The 16,956-nt window shown below is 47.3% G+C and overlaps 1 protein-coding gene and 1 pseudogene across 1 annotated transcript in view; one reads left to right on the forward strand and one right to left on the reverse strand.

The window, feature by feature from the left end:
* ZC3H4 (zinc finger CCCH-type containing 4) overlaps nt 1-16,956 on the reverse strand; it is a 41,310-nt gene that overhangs the window by 23,186 nt on the left and 1,168 nt on the right. Inside the window, 2 exon segments of the mRNA XM_014548188.1 lie at nt 1,808-1,918; nt 2,197-2,416. Of these exon segments, the coding sequence (XP_014403674.1) occupies nt 1,808-1,918; nt 2,197-2,416 (331 nt within the window).
* On the forward strand, nt 9,684-12,365 carry LOC106727877 (annotated as a pseudogene).

Consider the following 16,956-nt stretch of genomic DNA (forward strand, 5'->3'; position numbering starts at 1 on the left):
GAGCAATCTCATTGGGGAGGAGGCCTGGTAGGCAGAAGGGGTGCTTCCTGGTCAAAAGTTTCCTGGGGTCTTGGAATTCAATTAATTACCTGCTTGGCAACCAAACTAGAAAGCCATTTCAAATGATGCTTTCCAAAGTGTGCTGGTGCCAGGAGATACGGGATCAAGTTAAATATATATTTTATATATCACACACACACAGATGAAGCCACCAAAATGTCCTCAGGCAATGAATGGATAAACCAACTGTGGCACATCCAGACAATGGAGCATTTATTATTCAGCAATTTAAAAAAAATGAGCTATGGAGCTATGAAAAACAGAGGAACCGTAAACTATGCTGCTAATTGAAAAAAGCCAACTGAAAAGGCTACAAACTGTATGAGCCTGACTGACATTCTGGGAAAGGCAAAACTCTAGAGACTGTAAAAACACTGGTGGTTGCTAGGGGCTCAGGGAGGAGGAAAGCAGAGGGGATTTTTAGGGAGTTGAGGCTATTTTATATGATAGTGCATGGTGAATACATACTCTATACATTTGTTAAAACCCAAAGAACTATAAAACCCTAATGTAAAGGTATGATCTCTAATAATGAGTCAATATTGGCTCCTCAATTACAACAAATGTATCAACCACATTAATGCAAGATGTTAAAAACAAGAGAAACGGGGTGGGGTAAGGAGGGAGCTGTACTATCTGCTTAATTTTCTATGAACCTAAAACTGCTTTAAAAAACAGTCTATTAATTTAAATAACCCACACTCATTATAAAAAAAAAGAGAGAGAGAGAGAAAATACAAAACATAGGTAGAATGACACACACAACTACTTCAGCAGATCTTAAAATGCCCTGACACCAGTTCCCAATTAAAGCTCACAGTGCTTCCTCCCTTCCCTGCCTCCCTCAGGTTTACAGTCTGAATCTCCGTTAGATCAATGTCAACTAAGCCTTACAATAAATTATCTGTAATAATGGATGGTGCTGAGTCATATGATAACTGGGGCATCTTTAAGAGCTACTAGCTTTGAAAGTATTTTTAAAACTCAAAAAGCTATGCTAATGTTTTTTCTTATCAGTTTTGCTGGGGGGGGGATGGATATCATACTAACCGAATAGATCATTTAACTTTATGTTTGCTTAAGGTCAGAGATATAATTTATTCCTATAACCATTTCATTCTCTTGCTAATTTTCCACAAAAGTCATTTCTGAACAGTGTCAAACAGTCAGCTATGACAGGGACAAGTCAGCATCTTTCCCGGGGATAGGGGATAGGAGACACACGGCAAAGGCCACAGGAAAAGGTGGCATCGAGAAGTGCTAACAGCATGGCTTATAGAGATCAGTCACGAACTGGGTTCAAACCCCCATTCCTGCACTTCAGGGCTGTGAAACCTGGCTGAAGTTTTCTAAGTCTCGGTTTTTTCACCTGTAAAATGGGGATAAAGACAACACCTAATCTGCCCAGCTGGTGTGGCTCAGTGGTTGAGTGTCGACCTATGAACCAGGAGGTCACGGTTCAAATCCAGGTCAGAGCACATGCCTGGGTTGCAGACTTGATCCCCAGTAGGGGATGTGCAGGAGGCAGCCAATCGATGATTCTCTCTCATTATTGATGATTCTTTCTCTCACTTTCCCTTCCTCTCTAAAATCAATAAAAATACATTAAATATATATATATAGACAACACCTAATCTTGCAAGGTTAAAATCCGTGTCAAGTGCCATGCAAGAATGCCCAGCATAGGGCAAGGTGCTTAGTAAAGCACAGTTTTACTCCATGGAGCCCCTGACCAGCAGTCACTCACCGGCACGTACGGGGGGCTGTACTCTCTGTACTTGCGGTGCCCCTTCTCGCTGGGGCTGAAATCTGAGTCATCGGAGAAGTCGGAGAAATCATCGCTGGAAGATGCGTGGCGCTGCAATGACAGGGGAAGTGCACTTAGCGATTCTGCTGCAGGCAGGTCACTCTGGCAGTCAGCCCCGGGGACAGCACTGCTGGAATGTGCCGGAAGGGCTCTGTGCTCTCCGTGAAACACCTTACCTACGGGCATTTAGCAGCAATGGAGCATGAGCTATTGATCCAATTTGAGGAAGGAAAAAACAACACTATTAGGAGTGCTCTTTGGCCTGACAAGACAAGCTCGGCCCCTGGGGCTCTCCGCCAGGCCCAGGCCCGTGAACCCTCCGGACCTACCTTGTGCTTAGATTTCCTCCTCTTTTTCGATCTTCTCTTCTCTTTCTCGCGCTCTTTCTTCCGCTTCCGTTTCAGCCTCCTGTGAGACTTTTCCTCGTCAGAATCGCTGTGGTGCTTCTCCCCTTTTTCTTTCCGGCTCCTCTCAGGGCCTCCAGGGGTGTCCTGGGTCTCCTCTGCCCCATCATCTTCCAGTTCACCTTCTTCCAACTCACCATCTTCCCTACAAACCAACCCCAAAGCCAGCATGAACACAGGTTTGAGAGGAACACAGGTCCAAGGGCTCTGGGCTGGCCAAGGCTGGCAGGAATGGAGGGCCTGACAGCTGTGAAAGGGACCTGGAATCCCTGCCAGAGGCCTTGGCGGGACCTGGGGTCCACTGCCCCCCATCCCACCCTGCCCTCCTCCTAAAGGACTGCATCTGCTCTCAGCTGTCCTGGCTAGGGCTGGGGCTGCGGCTGGGGGAGGGGACAGGGACCGAGCGGGAGGAGCAATATTTCCCAAACTGTTCCCTAGGACTAGAATTCTAAGAAGAAAAGTGACGAGGTTCTGTGGTCAAGTTAGTTGAGGGAATCCCCACCTTGGGGAACCACAATGCTTAACGCTGTAACAGAAGTTCCCGCAAGTCCTACAGTCAAGAAACCTGTGCATCTTGGCTTCAGGGCACTTCTGAGATGCACTTGACCACAGAGGCTGCTTCTCTCACGGAACAGGGACCAGCATCCCTCCCAGGCGCAGTGGCCTGGGGTCGCCACTGGGCCCCAGAGCTATGGATGTGCCCTGTGAGCTGAGGGTGGTAGCTGTGCACAGTGGAGAGAAGGCCATGCTTCCGATCCAGGGGTGGCCTGCAGATTCCTGGGCCCTACCCCCAGGCAGGCCCGAGGACACACTAGTGAACAGGCTCTGGGGTCTGACCCACACCCTCAGCTCCATGGCTCTGGGCTGGAGGCAGGGGGGGATTAAGTGGCTAAAAGGTGTGAGGGGAAGGGTCCCAGGCCTCAGACCCCCTGTGAGGTCCTCACATGACAGCAGTCAGAGTGCCTGCAGAGGGGTCAGCCCCCACCAGCAGCTCACCCTGTTTCCCACCTGACTTGCCTCACTTCTGGGTATCCCTTCTGGCCCCCAGTCTAGATTTTCTAACTTTTCCACTCTCCCCAATACCACCCTACCCCTAGTTATTAAAAAAGCGCTCTCCTGACATGACAGATGCTGCGAACAGGACTCTAAATGTCTAAGTATCTATGGGGTATGGGGTGGGAGGGTTGGGGATAAACAGGGTTAAGAAAGGAATAGCTGGGAAAAGAATCCAGTTTTTGAGCCAAACCCACAGACACAGTACTCACAAGCACAGAAGCTGGTTTTAAAAAAATAAATAAAAATTTAAAAATGTTTCCAAAGTTCCTCATGCATGACATGGAAAAGTATGTATGAGGGCATAAAAAAATGACTTCTTTATCAATGAAACAGGACCCAAACCAAATGAAGATAACAGAGTAATGTAATGAAGGGGCCCAAAAGGCTACCAAAGGGAACTAATCTGGGCAGAAAAGGCCTCGGCCGCTCAGATGGGCCCAGGGTCGGGGTGGAAACAAGCTCATCAGGCAGCTGGCCCGGGAGCGCCCGGCTCTCTCAGGCTTTGCGGGGAAACAACGAACTGACAGACCTTCCACTGTGTCGCTCCCTTTGTCTGCCTTGGTGCTGCTCCCTAAACATCAAAACCTTCAAGAAGGGCTGTGTACACTCTCATTCCCAGTTCAGAGGGGTCAGATCAGCTTAAAACAAGTGGCCCAGCCCCACAAGAGGTCAGGGGCAGCTCTCAAACACAGAATGCTAGACACAGAACTTGAATGTTTCAAAGGAAACAACACAGAGAGATGACCCATGTGCTTCTCATGTTGTTTCCTTGTAAAGGGCCAGGTTGCCCTGGGCTGGCCCCACAGGAAGACGCCCAGTAAACTTTGGAGAAGGCAGCATTCCTGACAAGTGAGGCACCTTCCGGCTGGGGTGTGGCCCACAGAACGAGGGGTGGCACCAAGCAAAGCTCTCCTGGGACGAAGGCAATTCTGCTGGAATGGCCTCACCCACAGCAAAAGTGCCACTTGACTGGGGAAACTGGTTTTGGCCAGCTCACCAACCCAAGGGAGACGCTGTTATTCAACGGCACGGCCAATTCCTGCTGTCTGGAGTTGGGGAAGTCACTGGGAGAGTGGTTTCTGGAGACAAGAAGATGTGTGCCTGAGGGGAACACTGGGGCGGGCCAGGTGACCACACCTCAGGAGAAACACCGGGAGAGCCAGACAGACCAGACAGGCAGACACACAGGGAGCTGGGGGAGGCCCAGAGACAGATCGGGAGAGGTAGAGGCTGGTATCCACGAAGAAAAGCTATAAAGAGCATCCCTCTCAACACTTCAGTCTGGAAAGGAAAAAGCTGAGAGGGACACGGGCATAAAGTACCCAGAATCCCGGGACAGGGATGGAGGGAACACAGTTCGAGAGGAACTGCCTAGGCTCCTAGAAGTCCAGATAAAAGACATAAAGCCCAAGACTGCCAACAGCAAAAGAGCTTTCTGGAACCAGGAGAAAGCCCGCAGAGCAGAAGGGATAGTGGGACGCCATCACCCTTTCATTTCAAACAGGAGGGAGAGTAGGTGAGGGGGGATTAGTCGAGGTCAGACAGCCGGGGTGACACGAAAGGCACCAGAATGGACTTGTTTCCCGCCCCTAAGCCCACTGTCCTTCCTGCTCAGTGAGGCGGAAGGGGGAGACCTCTCATCACCGCCTACTTAGTGCCACAAACATTCCTGAGCATCTTCTCTGTGCCAGGTCCTTGAGCACCTCCTTCTCTGCATTCTCCAAACAGGAAAAGATACAAATTACAAGAAATCCAGTCCACAAGGAAGCCTCTGTGATACAGGTCTCTGGCAGCTGAGCCAGGGTGGCTGGCACCTCCCGACACTCTCGCACCCGTGCCCGCTCCTGGGCAAGGACCCCGGGCACAGCAGGCGAAGGTCTTGCCCAGGGTCAGCTTAGGCCTCCATCCCTCTCCTGCTGCTGCACACTGATTTAGACCAAGGCACAGGCTGCTCTACATCTGACACGTGAGGGTGGGACCACAAAAGACCACCCAAGCAACTCCAAAGCCTTTGCCATCATCAGGAATGATTGCAGAAGCAAGCCTTCCAAATGCCAAAGGACTTACCAAGACAGGTCCACGCCACAAAGACTTTCAGCCAAAGAGTTCTCTGTGTTATCTATATCAACAGTCCCCATCATATCTGGGCTGAGAAACTACCATAGGACTTTTTCACACAATGTTTTACAAAACGGGTTAGTGAATACTGGAAACTTTGTTTCCTTAGATTTGGGAGAAGCTGAAAAAGAAATAGGATTTTAAAAAATCTCTGGTGATTTGTGAAGGGGAACAGGATACTGGAGAGGACGCTGGGACAATCACATTCGATTGACCACTGTGCATTCTGTGCCATCTGGCCGCCCCATGCTCTCAAAACTCCTCAGAGCCCTAGGCAAACTTCTGTTCACCTGAGAGGATGCCCTCTGCTAACAATGGGGAGTCCCAGCTAAATGTCCTGCATGAATACGGGGCCTATTTCCTTCGGACTGTCCAACAGAAAGAAAATCAAACTAAGTGGGACAGGTAGAAACCCTGAGGGCCACCAAAGGACTGCACAGAGGCAGTCTCCACAAAACAGCAACCAGGTTTAAGCAGCGCCACTTCACAGGCTGCCAGCAAAATCCATGTCAGAGCGGGATTAAATACCGAGGGAGCACGCTTAATAGACTGCGACATAATCCCCCAAGAAAAGTGGGGGATGCCCCGCTGCGCTAATCATTTCAATCAAGCTCTCTTGAGACCAGCATGCAGGAGAAACCCTGCAGCGTTCGGCCTGGGCAGAGACCACCTAATTCCCAAAGCAATGCCCCAGGACGGCTGCAGCAGGGCCGACCTGCCAGAGCCATCGGGGACAGGAAACCAGCCGTGCCTGCAACAGGCACCTGGGAGGAATTGGGAAGAAGTCACCACCTTGCCTAGAGTCAGATCTGCCTTTCAACTCCTAGACTAAACTTCCGGGGCATTTAAGTTTCCATTAGCAGAGCTGGTGACAGCCAGCTCCTCCTCTCAGGTCAAAGAATATATCTAGATGCCCATTCAGCCACAGGACAGACAAGCATGTTGGGTTCAATCACATACCATGGGCTTGGCAAAGACAGTACTTTTTCCGAGTTTCAAAGTAGGCTGGCCCCACCTACCAGCCTACAGATTTGGGCATCTGGCTTTTTTTCTGCAGACCAAGTAACTCAACTAGCTCTTCCTCTTCCCCAGAGTATACTCTTGGTATACATAACCCCAGCCTTGGTTTTCTCATCTGCAGAATGGGATAACTATAGTACCCACCTCAAGGGGTTAAAGGAGATAAGATGGACAAAGCCCTTGACATGGAGGCAGGCACAGAGGAAGTATCAGACAGACAGTAGCTACCGGTTTTAAGAACCAGCTAGCATGAATGTGCCTCTGCATAGATTAACTCTACATTACTGGCTGAATGCTCACTGGGAAGCATTTCTCTAAGGAAAAGCTACAGACAACTTCCCTTTGGGACCGACCACTGCTAACTGCTGGCCAACAAGGTCCCAGCTTCTCTTGATCCAATACCATCCTCTCCTAACAAATCCTGGTGAAACTGACAAATGGACATCTCCCCTTTCTCAGCTCTAATCTAGAGGCTACCAGAGAGTAATAACCAAGTGACTGACCAGGAGGGAAAGCACAGGGAGAGCTGAGCCCTAGGGAGAAGGGACAAAGGTGCCTCACACAAAGCTTGGCAACATGGAAATTCTCTAGACAAGAGAGGGATGGAAGTTCAAAGGGGCTTGGGCTTGTGAATCCACCTGGCTTAGAGAGGGGGGAGGGGGGAGGGAGGGAGGAAGGGAGGGGAGGAGAGAGAGAGAGAGAGAAAACAACAAAGATGGAAACTCATGGGAGCAGTGGCTATTACCTGAAGATCATGAGAGCCCTTGACAAGAGACGGCTAGGTTAATGTGAAGGTCAGGGTTATGATCATTAACTGCCCAAACTCTCAACAAATTGCCTGGGTAGGCTCTGAATGACCCATTAACTAGGGACAAAATTACGAAAATTACAAGGAAGCTCTGCCTCTTCAAATGTTTAAGGAACCCCAAATCCGACCCTGTGGGACAGTCGTTTACTAGGATCGAAGGCTTCCTTTTAGAAAATTGGCTCAGGGCTCGTGGCTGAGACCTCAGAAGGCCGAGACCTTCCCTTGATTTAAGACATGAAACAGCCCCTGGGAGGGGGAACCTCACTGAGGGATTTTCAGAGGCAGGAAATTCTGGAAATAAACCTTTGGGTCTTGCACATGTTTTTCAGTGTCCTTACAACCTAGGTTCATCGACCAGAAATCAAGAGCAAATGGGCTCTGTTCCTCTCTTTCCTTCAACACTCCCAGTTGTGGTCATAACTGGCTCTGTGACATCGCACTATTTCCATGGTAACATGCTCACATCACGGATGCCCCCAGGGCTGCAAGCACAGACCAATGACAGAAGAGAAGCCCAACCACCAGCAACCCGGGTCACCAGCTCGCTGAACACCTCACTTCAACAAGAGCAGGACAGCCTGCCCCATGCCAGGACCCAGACAGGAACACACCTACTGCCAAAAGTCAATGTGGGGGAAACTGGAGAAATCCGACCCCGGACTGGGTATTTGAAATATTAATTAATGTTAATTTTGTTAGGTATGATTATGGTGAAACGAGGTAAGATCTGGGAACTGCTTTAAACTATGCAAGGGAGATGGAGGTAGGTGAGATGAACCAAAACTGGCAGGATGTATATCATCGGTCAAACTGGGTGGTGGGTATATGGTGATCTATGATACTATGTTCTTTTCTCTTGATTGTTAGAAAATTTCCATAATAAAAAGCTTTAAAAGATGCCCTAAGTAGGGACAATCTCAGCAAGGTAATGGGAGTGTCAAGGTCCTAGGAAGTTAAATCTCCAGCAGAGAGCTGGAGTCCTGGGTGGGGGGCCTCACCTCTCTGCCCTGGTTTCCTTAACTACAACACCTGCCTGGGTACCTCAGAGTCTTATAAAGTCCAGTGCCTAAACCCTACCTAATACATGATAGAATGTGGGTAAACATTTGTTGAATGAATGCCTGAACGCATTAGTGCAGCAGGAAGTATTCATTCCAAACATTCTGTAGCAGCAACTTCCATGCTTTAAACTATGCAAGGGAGATGGAGGTAGGTGAGATGAACCAAAACTGGCAGGATGTATATCATCGGTCAAACTGGGTGGTGGGTATATGGTGATCTATGATACTATGTTCTTTTCTCTTGATTGTTAGAAAATTTCCATAATAAAAAGCTTACTCAGGCACCAGGCGGCTGAGCTCTCCCCGCTTTACCGAGCTCGCTCTGAAACCCGTTAACAAACCTATTCCACAGTGATTCATTTAGTTTGTCCAGTTTACAGAAAAGCTAACTGAGGCTCAGAGATGGGAAGAAATTTCACCCATAGGATCAAAGCAGGAAGAAGCAGAACCAGAGCCAGAATCTAGGACTTTCTAACTCCAGGCCCAGTTCTTAACTGCTACCCTTGAAACAATTAGAAATTACCTGAGGAAGAGTAGTTTACTAATCAGGCCAACTGATAAAACAACTCCTCCCCTAAATTTTATAATTGAGTTGGAAAAAATAAGACAGAAAATATCCTAAATAAAAGTGTTCCAAGAAATGCCAAAGGGAGGTACTAAGTAAGACACTGGGCAAGTTCCTTAGACACTCTGTTGCTCCCCTTCCAACTGTGAAGGGAAGGCGGTGGTGGGGCCCCAGGATGGATGGAATTCCTGTGGGAAGAATTCCCTGAGACCATGTGAGTCAAGTGCTTACCACCAACCTAGCCCAGAACAAATGCTTGAGAGTAAAAACTATCCCTACGCAAAGACATGAGGCCAATGCGATCCTTGCAACCATCAAATGCGGGGAATTGGGACATTAAAAACTCTGACCAGCCCTAGCCGGCTTGGCTCAGTGGATAGAGCATCAGCCTGTGGACCGATGGGTCCCAGGTTCGATTCCGGCCAAGGGCACATGCCTGGGTTGCGGGCTCGATCCCCGATGGGGGGTGTGCAGGAGGCGGCCAGTCAATGATTCTCTCTCATCATTGATGTTTCTATCTCTCTCTCCTTCTCCCTTCCTCTCTAAAATCAATAAAGAAATATATTTAAAAAAAAAAAAACAACTCTGACCAAAGACACTGGAATAGTTAAGGGAATAAGAAGTACACAGAAAGGCCCAAGGAATCCTAGTGAAAAACCAATGGAAGCCTAACCAATGGACAGAGACAACAGAGGGGTGAGGGCAAGAGTGGGGGGATGGGGGCAATGGGGGGGATAAGGATACATATGTAATGCCTTAATCAATAAAGAAATTAAAAAACAAACAAAAGAAACAAATGAGACTTATCCAAAGACGGACAGAAAGCAATGAGAATCCAAGGGAAAGAAATTCAAAGTCCCCTAAATGCTAGAAGGAATGCTTCACCCCCCCAAGTGAGTGTCCGCACTGGGGTTCATCAGAGCACACAACCCACTTAAACAGAACATTTCTGCAGAGCTTCAAACAAGCTGGCCAAGGAAAAGCCCGGCCTGCTACAAGGATCTTAGAGCCAGTGTCATAGTCTTTGCCTGAGTAGCTATTTTTCTACTCCCACTCGTTCTCTGGTTCTGAAAACAGCTCATGTGCTTGATAAAGGTCTCTCTCTGATCCAAGTTTCTCCAGACAATCAACCTCTGAAATCTGCTTCTCAGCAACAAAGAGTTTCTTAACCTTCTCACGCCAACGATGCTTCAGATTGCTTAAAGCTGGAAAGATGCTGGTTGGCGTCCAAGGACAAGCGATGTCTATCATTCCAGATCGGAAAATCTAACCAGTTAACTTGTGAACTAGGACTTCTCCTTGCTTATAATCTTTTCAGAGGAATCAATGTGGTTTCATTCAACCAAGACAAAGTATTAACATTTTTCTATTAAAAAATACCTGGCCTATGACTTCATACACCACTAAAGAATTTCTTATGAAGGACTGCAATTGGTTCTTTGCAAGGGTACTTGATGCGAATTTCCAACAACCCGCAGCTGCAGTCCTGACAGCTTCACGATGATTCTATTGGCCAAAAATGCACTAAGTCGTCTCCCAGTTCTAAGCATTCAGCAGATAATGGCAAGGCAGAGTCACCAGAAATGAATACCAGATTTCCATGACAAATATGGTAACGACGTGTTAGCTAGTAGAGCCACTTTCTGTGCTGCTACATGGACATATACAGCCACACAAATTGGAACAGAATGGAACCTGTCCCTGTTGGCAGAGTCACCCCAAAGAAATGGAGACATCTGTAATCATCCCAGCTGGTGGAATAATGAATTGTCTCAAAACCAACTCCTAATTGATGCCAAGTGAAAGCACTGTGTACCATTAAAATATGGGATGTTTAAAGAGATTTAGTACATTTGAAACCTTTAAAAACTTTTTAACTGCAATTATCTGTATACAGCTATTAACTTCTGGTCACCTGTGGGCTCCTGGAGGGCTGAGAAGAAAGAGGCTGGCAGTCACTCCCAAGTTTCCTAAGCCCAGCACAGGGCCAGGTACAGACTGGGCAGGTGCTGGGAATAGATTCTACACACCCACAGCATCAATCTCAGCATCCCACACCCTCTTTGTCAATGTCATCAACATAGACACTGGGTCATGTCTCAGGCAGCAACCTGGATCACTTAAAACTCTCACGAAGTCATTGAGGGGTTGTCTTTAGTTGCAAACTCATTCACCAAGTGTTAGTGGAGCTTCCTGATAGGCCAGAGAGGGAGTAATGATAAACCATCCATGATGGGTGTATCAAGGGAACGGATAAAAGTGGCCACCAGTGGCCCCTCCACCCCAGGGATCCGGCCTGCCTCTGTTGCTGAGGCTGCGGTTCCCAGGATTGTTTTGGTGTCCTGAGCAATGGCAGGGCCTGGAATCCCAAGGAAACCTAAGCCCTGGTGTCTGCTAGGAAAATGAGGAGGGCAATTCTCCAAGCCACCTGCAACAGACATTTAGCCAAGTGACACTGGCGTCTGGGCCCAGCTCCCTTGGGTCAGGCTATGTGGGAATGTTAGCTGCGATCCACTTCTACACTGGGCCTTCAAGAGTCTCCAGTTACTTCTAATGAATGAAAATCCCTTCAATTTAAAGGCTCGAAAGCCCAGGCTTGGGTGTCTACATCCATTGGGAGGAGTGGAACGTGGATGCGGGAACCACAGCAGGTCCCAGAAGGGCAGTAGCACACCCCATTCTCTCTGGGGCCAATTTTAAAGGGAATACCTGTATTCCTTCCCATTCTTTTCCACCACCTCCACCACCACAACAAAAGTGAGGACCACAGCTGCTGTGCAGACGTACCAGGCACTAGGCACATTATACCAGTGCAGGGGCCAGAGATTAAATAAATACTTTAGGTTTGGCAGTTTCTGTCCCAACTACTCAATTCTGCTGTTTAGCACAAAAGCAGACACAGAAGATAGAAACGAATAGGTGTAGCTGTGTTCCACTAAAACTTTACTTACAACAGGGTGGGTGGGCTGGCTTTGGCCAGAGAGCCACAGTTTGCCCCATCCTATTCTATGTGCAGTGGTTCTCAAACCTTGACTTTGACCCACATCTCCTCTACATTTCTCTCAAAAGTTTCACGAAGTCACCTTGAACCTTTGCTGTACCCTGCTTTTTCTAGCCTCTTCCATTTCATTTTTCAAAAGTAGGAGACAAATCAACAAATGGACATCACATCCCACTGGTGGCTGAATGCTGCAGTTGGAAAAATACCACAGGATCCAGGACAGCATATTGAGTACAGAGCTCAGTACACGCTGCAGGGTTCTAACTCTGCCCCCACACCCACTAGCCCTGTGACCTTGGACAAGTGACTTCAGCTCTGTTTCAGTTTCTCCGCAGACAGCTGACGTGAGCCAGTGCAGACGCACTCAGAGGGCCCCCGGCAGGACATGAGGATCTTCACGTGACAGTTCAGCACTGTCGCACCTTTGGGAGGGCCAGGAAACTGACAGACTGAGGAGTCTCTTCCAGCCTGGGCCCCACATTCCTGGCCTTTCACCACTTCCCACCCTCCCTCTACCAGAAGAGGATGGCGCGAGCAGGCAGCAGCCATGCTGTATTCGGCTTTATGGCCTTGGGAGTTTCTGGGACAAGGGAACCAGGTGCTGAGCTTGCCGCTGAGCAAGGTTTCTCTGATGGATCTGCCCGTGACCTAGCCACATAGTGTCTGACCTTACAGCTCATTTCTAAGGCATTTACCTTGCAGCCGGGTACTGGGAGCTACAGAAATAGCAGCCACTCCTTACTCTGGCCAGAAGCTGCAGAAGGTAGGTCAGGCACGGCAAGGAAATATGAGGCCTGTTAAAGGCAGTACCAACCTCCGCCCAACTCTAAATAAAGTCCAAAGGAGAGAAGAGCTCCTTGCACCTGCCAAAAACTTTTCTGCTCCAAGAAAAGCACGGGACAAGCCTGGCTGCAGAATGGACGAACAAAACCTTAACTGACTCAGCCGAGTTACCATGGGGTGGACGAATCCGAGAGTAGGACAGTCCTGGCTCGGTTCTCTAAGAGGCCCTGGAGAGGGTAAAGGACTTGCTCAAGGTGATGTGACTTCCTAGCTGTGGGTGAGGCGCCAGAGGCCTACCAAGGCTGTAGCAGACTCAGATCCTAACAGCAAAAGATGAACACAGGAAGGTAGTCAGCATAAGCTTAAGACAGCATGACTGTTCTAGCATCTATAATAAGGACATGATGCAAGCAAGAAATGCCCTAAGATGGCTCCCACTTAGTTTCAACCCCGGTCAGCTCCTTGCAATTGAATAAGCTGACCAGAAACCTACAAAGAGGAAGACAAGACTTCCCTCAAGAACACAGATGTTATTCTGACTTCTGTTTACCCACCGGCCTGCAAATTCTATTGACAATTTTTCTCTAGTAGGGACAGCAGGGAGACAAAGAAACCAAGACTCACTGAATGCCAGGCATTGCGTGGGTGTCCTGCATATGCCCATTTGACTGCAATGACCCGAGAAGTGGGCGTTATCTGTGCCCACCGTACACTGCCGGCAGGGCTTATCTGCCGCCAAAGCCCACACTGTCCTTTCATATCCTGCTGCCCCTCGATGTTTGGAAGATGTCACCGCTTGCCTTACAAACAAGAGAGCTGAGTCACCAACAGACACATATGAAATGACAAAAAACACACAAGATCCTCTATCCAGAGCACTTTGGCCAGGAGAAGGCCAAATAACCTCTAAGCAAATAACCTCTGTTCTGCTAAAAAATTATTCCAGCAGCAGGATGTGACGACGTTCATCTTGCCATCAACTGAGTCAGAAATGTATTTAAAAACTGCCCATGTAACCTCGTATCGTTACTAAATGGAAAAAAACACACCGCACAGTCTTCAAAACGGCATCTTTGTGAACTACCAAAAGCAAAACAGGTCTGCAGCGAAGACTAGGCCAACATTTAGAAACCCAAATCCATGAAACCTGGCTCCCCCGACGTCTTACCTTAATTTATCCAAATGAACCTCATATGCAGCCCAGACAATGAGGCAGCTTTTCCGCTCTTTCCATTAGTTTTTAATTATGAAACCAGCCTCAAACCACTCATTCTGACAGGATCCCCTCCACCTACAAGCAGACGGCTGCTACGGGTCCTTGAATCAGCTTATTAAATACCAACTGCCAGAAATCTCAGAATCCATCCTTTTCTCTCCTCCTTAGGTCAGAAACGTTGCCACGGTACACGCAAACGCCTTGCTCGTTTAAAAACTTAGCGATTTCATTATTTGCTCTGAATTATTTTCTGTCACTCAACCTCCTAACCTGGGTCAGAACCACTCCCTCTGGTCCGAGAAGGTATCCACAGGCACCAGAATTAGGTTGTCTGGAATAGGGTATTCACAGAGGCCTGGCAATAGTTTCAGTAGCAATTTTCACCATCGACGTATTGACTGCATCTGGATCTGGCCTATACAAGGTGGTTCTGGGACGCAATAGCCACAAAAATGTTAACGGAATAAGGCAACCCTGAGACATCCATTTCCCTTCTAGCAGCAAAGGGAAAAAAGATCTAAGAGAAAGGAGCAGAGGTCGAGGCATTATTAAAGATAAACCGGCCCAATACAGAAATTGTCCCTATTCAACTGGACAGGAGCATACAAATTCAGAGTCAACCATTCATCTCTAACGTGCCAGGTACGCAACACCTGGGAAAGCCTTCATTTCCCCAGGTGCCAAGTTTTCCCTGGGGAACAGCCTTCCTGGCGAAGCAAAGGCCACCTTTGTGGCTTCAGAAAGTAGCTCTATGTAAAAACAAAATGCTGGCTTCTCAAGATCAAAAAATTCAATGAAACCCTATCTGGGAGACAGGACAGAATGTGAAATAGAAAGCCCTTTTGGGGGGAATCCTATTATTTTCTTTTGAAGAGCAAATTTGAGGGGAATAAGAAAAATAGGGGCTTTAAGGACCAGAATATCCATGTTTTCCTGGTCAGAATGATTTTTATTCTACTGGGAGATTTTTAACTGCTTTCGGAGTAAACCTCTCCCCAGAGAATACAAAATTTTACAAGTGTATGAGAGTTGCCGTTAAATCAGGTATTCTGAGTGACACCCTTTTCTTTTTCTTTTTTTTGCAACATCCATTAATTTGAATTTTAACTAATACCGGTACATCAGTTTTGGGAAGAAAAAAGGCAGTAGTACTGTGACATTTCAAAAACAAAGGCTACCCAAACAGTCTGGCATAATTACTGGGGTTTCTTGGGTTTGATACAGGAGATTCCTTTGAGAATGTAAAAACAACAAACCCTTGTGTGGATATGCCTGAGCGCTTTTTAAATGTTTAGGGAAATGTTTTTAAATGCGATATAGGACTGCTCAACTTCTGAGAAAAGAAATCCTATTTCCTTAACATTTCAAAGTAAAGTTACATTAGCATCCCTCCGCAACTTCGTAGCTCCTGAACCCTGGAAGGTTCATCTATAGCAGGGGGTTTCTGCACTTGGCTCCTGGAGGAGGAATTTCACAAAGGAGGGGAAACTTTAAATGCAATTCATTTTCGGCTGACCTTGCGCCCTGGAAAGTGTGTTCAGTTTGTGCTTCAGACATCATTTTTTTTTTTTTTTGCAGGACACTGTACTGTGTGGACATTTCTTTCTCCCACAATAGACTTTACACACCTAAGGTCATCACTTCCCAGCAGTTAGGTTGTGAACACAATGAGAGGAAGAACAAGTGGCCCGCGGAATTGCAATTTACAGGTTTCCTCATCTGAATGCAGTGAACTTTCTCTTCTCCCAAGAGCGGAAAAAAAGGAAACCTGATCTTTGGGAGTGGAAGAGGGCTGTGTGTTCAAAAGCTTTCTCGACCCAAGTATGTCGGGGACCAAAAGTGGACAAGAGGGAAAACAGAACTTCAACGTGTTTTGTCTTTTAACGGGAGAACTTATGCTTGTAAAACACATCAGAAGTACAGTGTTTGGTTCTGCAAGTCATTTCTGTCGCGGTTTTTTCCTTGTACATGTAGAGAAGGGGGACTGGGGGCTGAGGGAAGTGTTCTCTCCACCATGACTGGGCGTGTAACACGTTTGCATCAACTTTTCACGATCAGGCATGTGCTTTCGAACAAAGAACAGTGGAGACAAGGAGAGGAGACTGGGTATTGACACTTTACAGATTTGGTGCTTCAACAGTACTTTACAAATGACTTGCTTAATTTCAACGTCCATCACCATAAGAGACATTGGAGTAAAATGAGAAAATGGGGTCTACTTGAACCACAATCTTTTGGGGGGGACGTGGGGCAAAGGGGAGGGAGAGCATTAACTTGAATGCAGGTATCATAAACCAGATTCAGTAACTTTGTCTCCTACAAATGGACTTGAAGTATCCACTTTCTTCAAAGATGAGGGCTGGAGACAAAGCAATGAATTGAAATGACAAGAAGGTATACCATACCAAGGGCTTGAAAACATACATAGGGGCCTTTTACTTAGGTTTTTGTCATGTTACAGTAACACTTTTTTTTTTCTTTTTTTTAGAAAACTGTGTACGTCATATTTTTAAAAATTAAACATCGAAAGGATGTGCAACTAAAAAAGGGCTCAACCGGGCTAGAATCCTGATTTGAACATACCAATTCACTCTCTCAAGCATCACTTTGATCTAAAGGCGAGGAGGAAGGCAGGCAGGAGAGGGACGGAAAAGAGGGAGATAATTGAATTACTCAATAAAAGAGGCTACTTACCATCCCAACCCATTGTAAGACATACACTTCTGACATAAGAGAACTCCTGAGAGGTCGAGTAAAGCGTGTGAGCACCTCTGAGTAATGCACCTGCACCCCCCGAGGGGGGCCCGGAAGCCCAGCGCGGGCTGAGCTGAGCGGAACAGACCTTTGCTAATCTATTTCCTGGAACTGGAGTCAGGCTGCGATGGGCTGCGGTTCCCAGGACGATACATTTAATTAGAACAAAACAGAACAAAACCAAAAAACAAAACCAAAAAAAAAAAAAAAAAAAAAAAACATGGTTGTAAAAGCTCACCAAACTGCTGCACTTGTGTCTCTGAATGTGGGTGGCATTTCTTTTAAAAGGCAAAGTGTGGTGGT

This window comes from Myotis brandtii, unplaced genomic scaffold (genome assembly GCF_000412655.1).
Source record: "Myotis brandtii unplaced genomic scaffold, ASM41265v1 scaffold114, whole genome shotgun sequence".
Classification (NCBI taxonomy): Eukaryota; Metazoa; Chordata; class Mammalia; order Chiroptera; family Vespertilionidae; genus Myotis; species Myotis brandtii.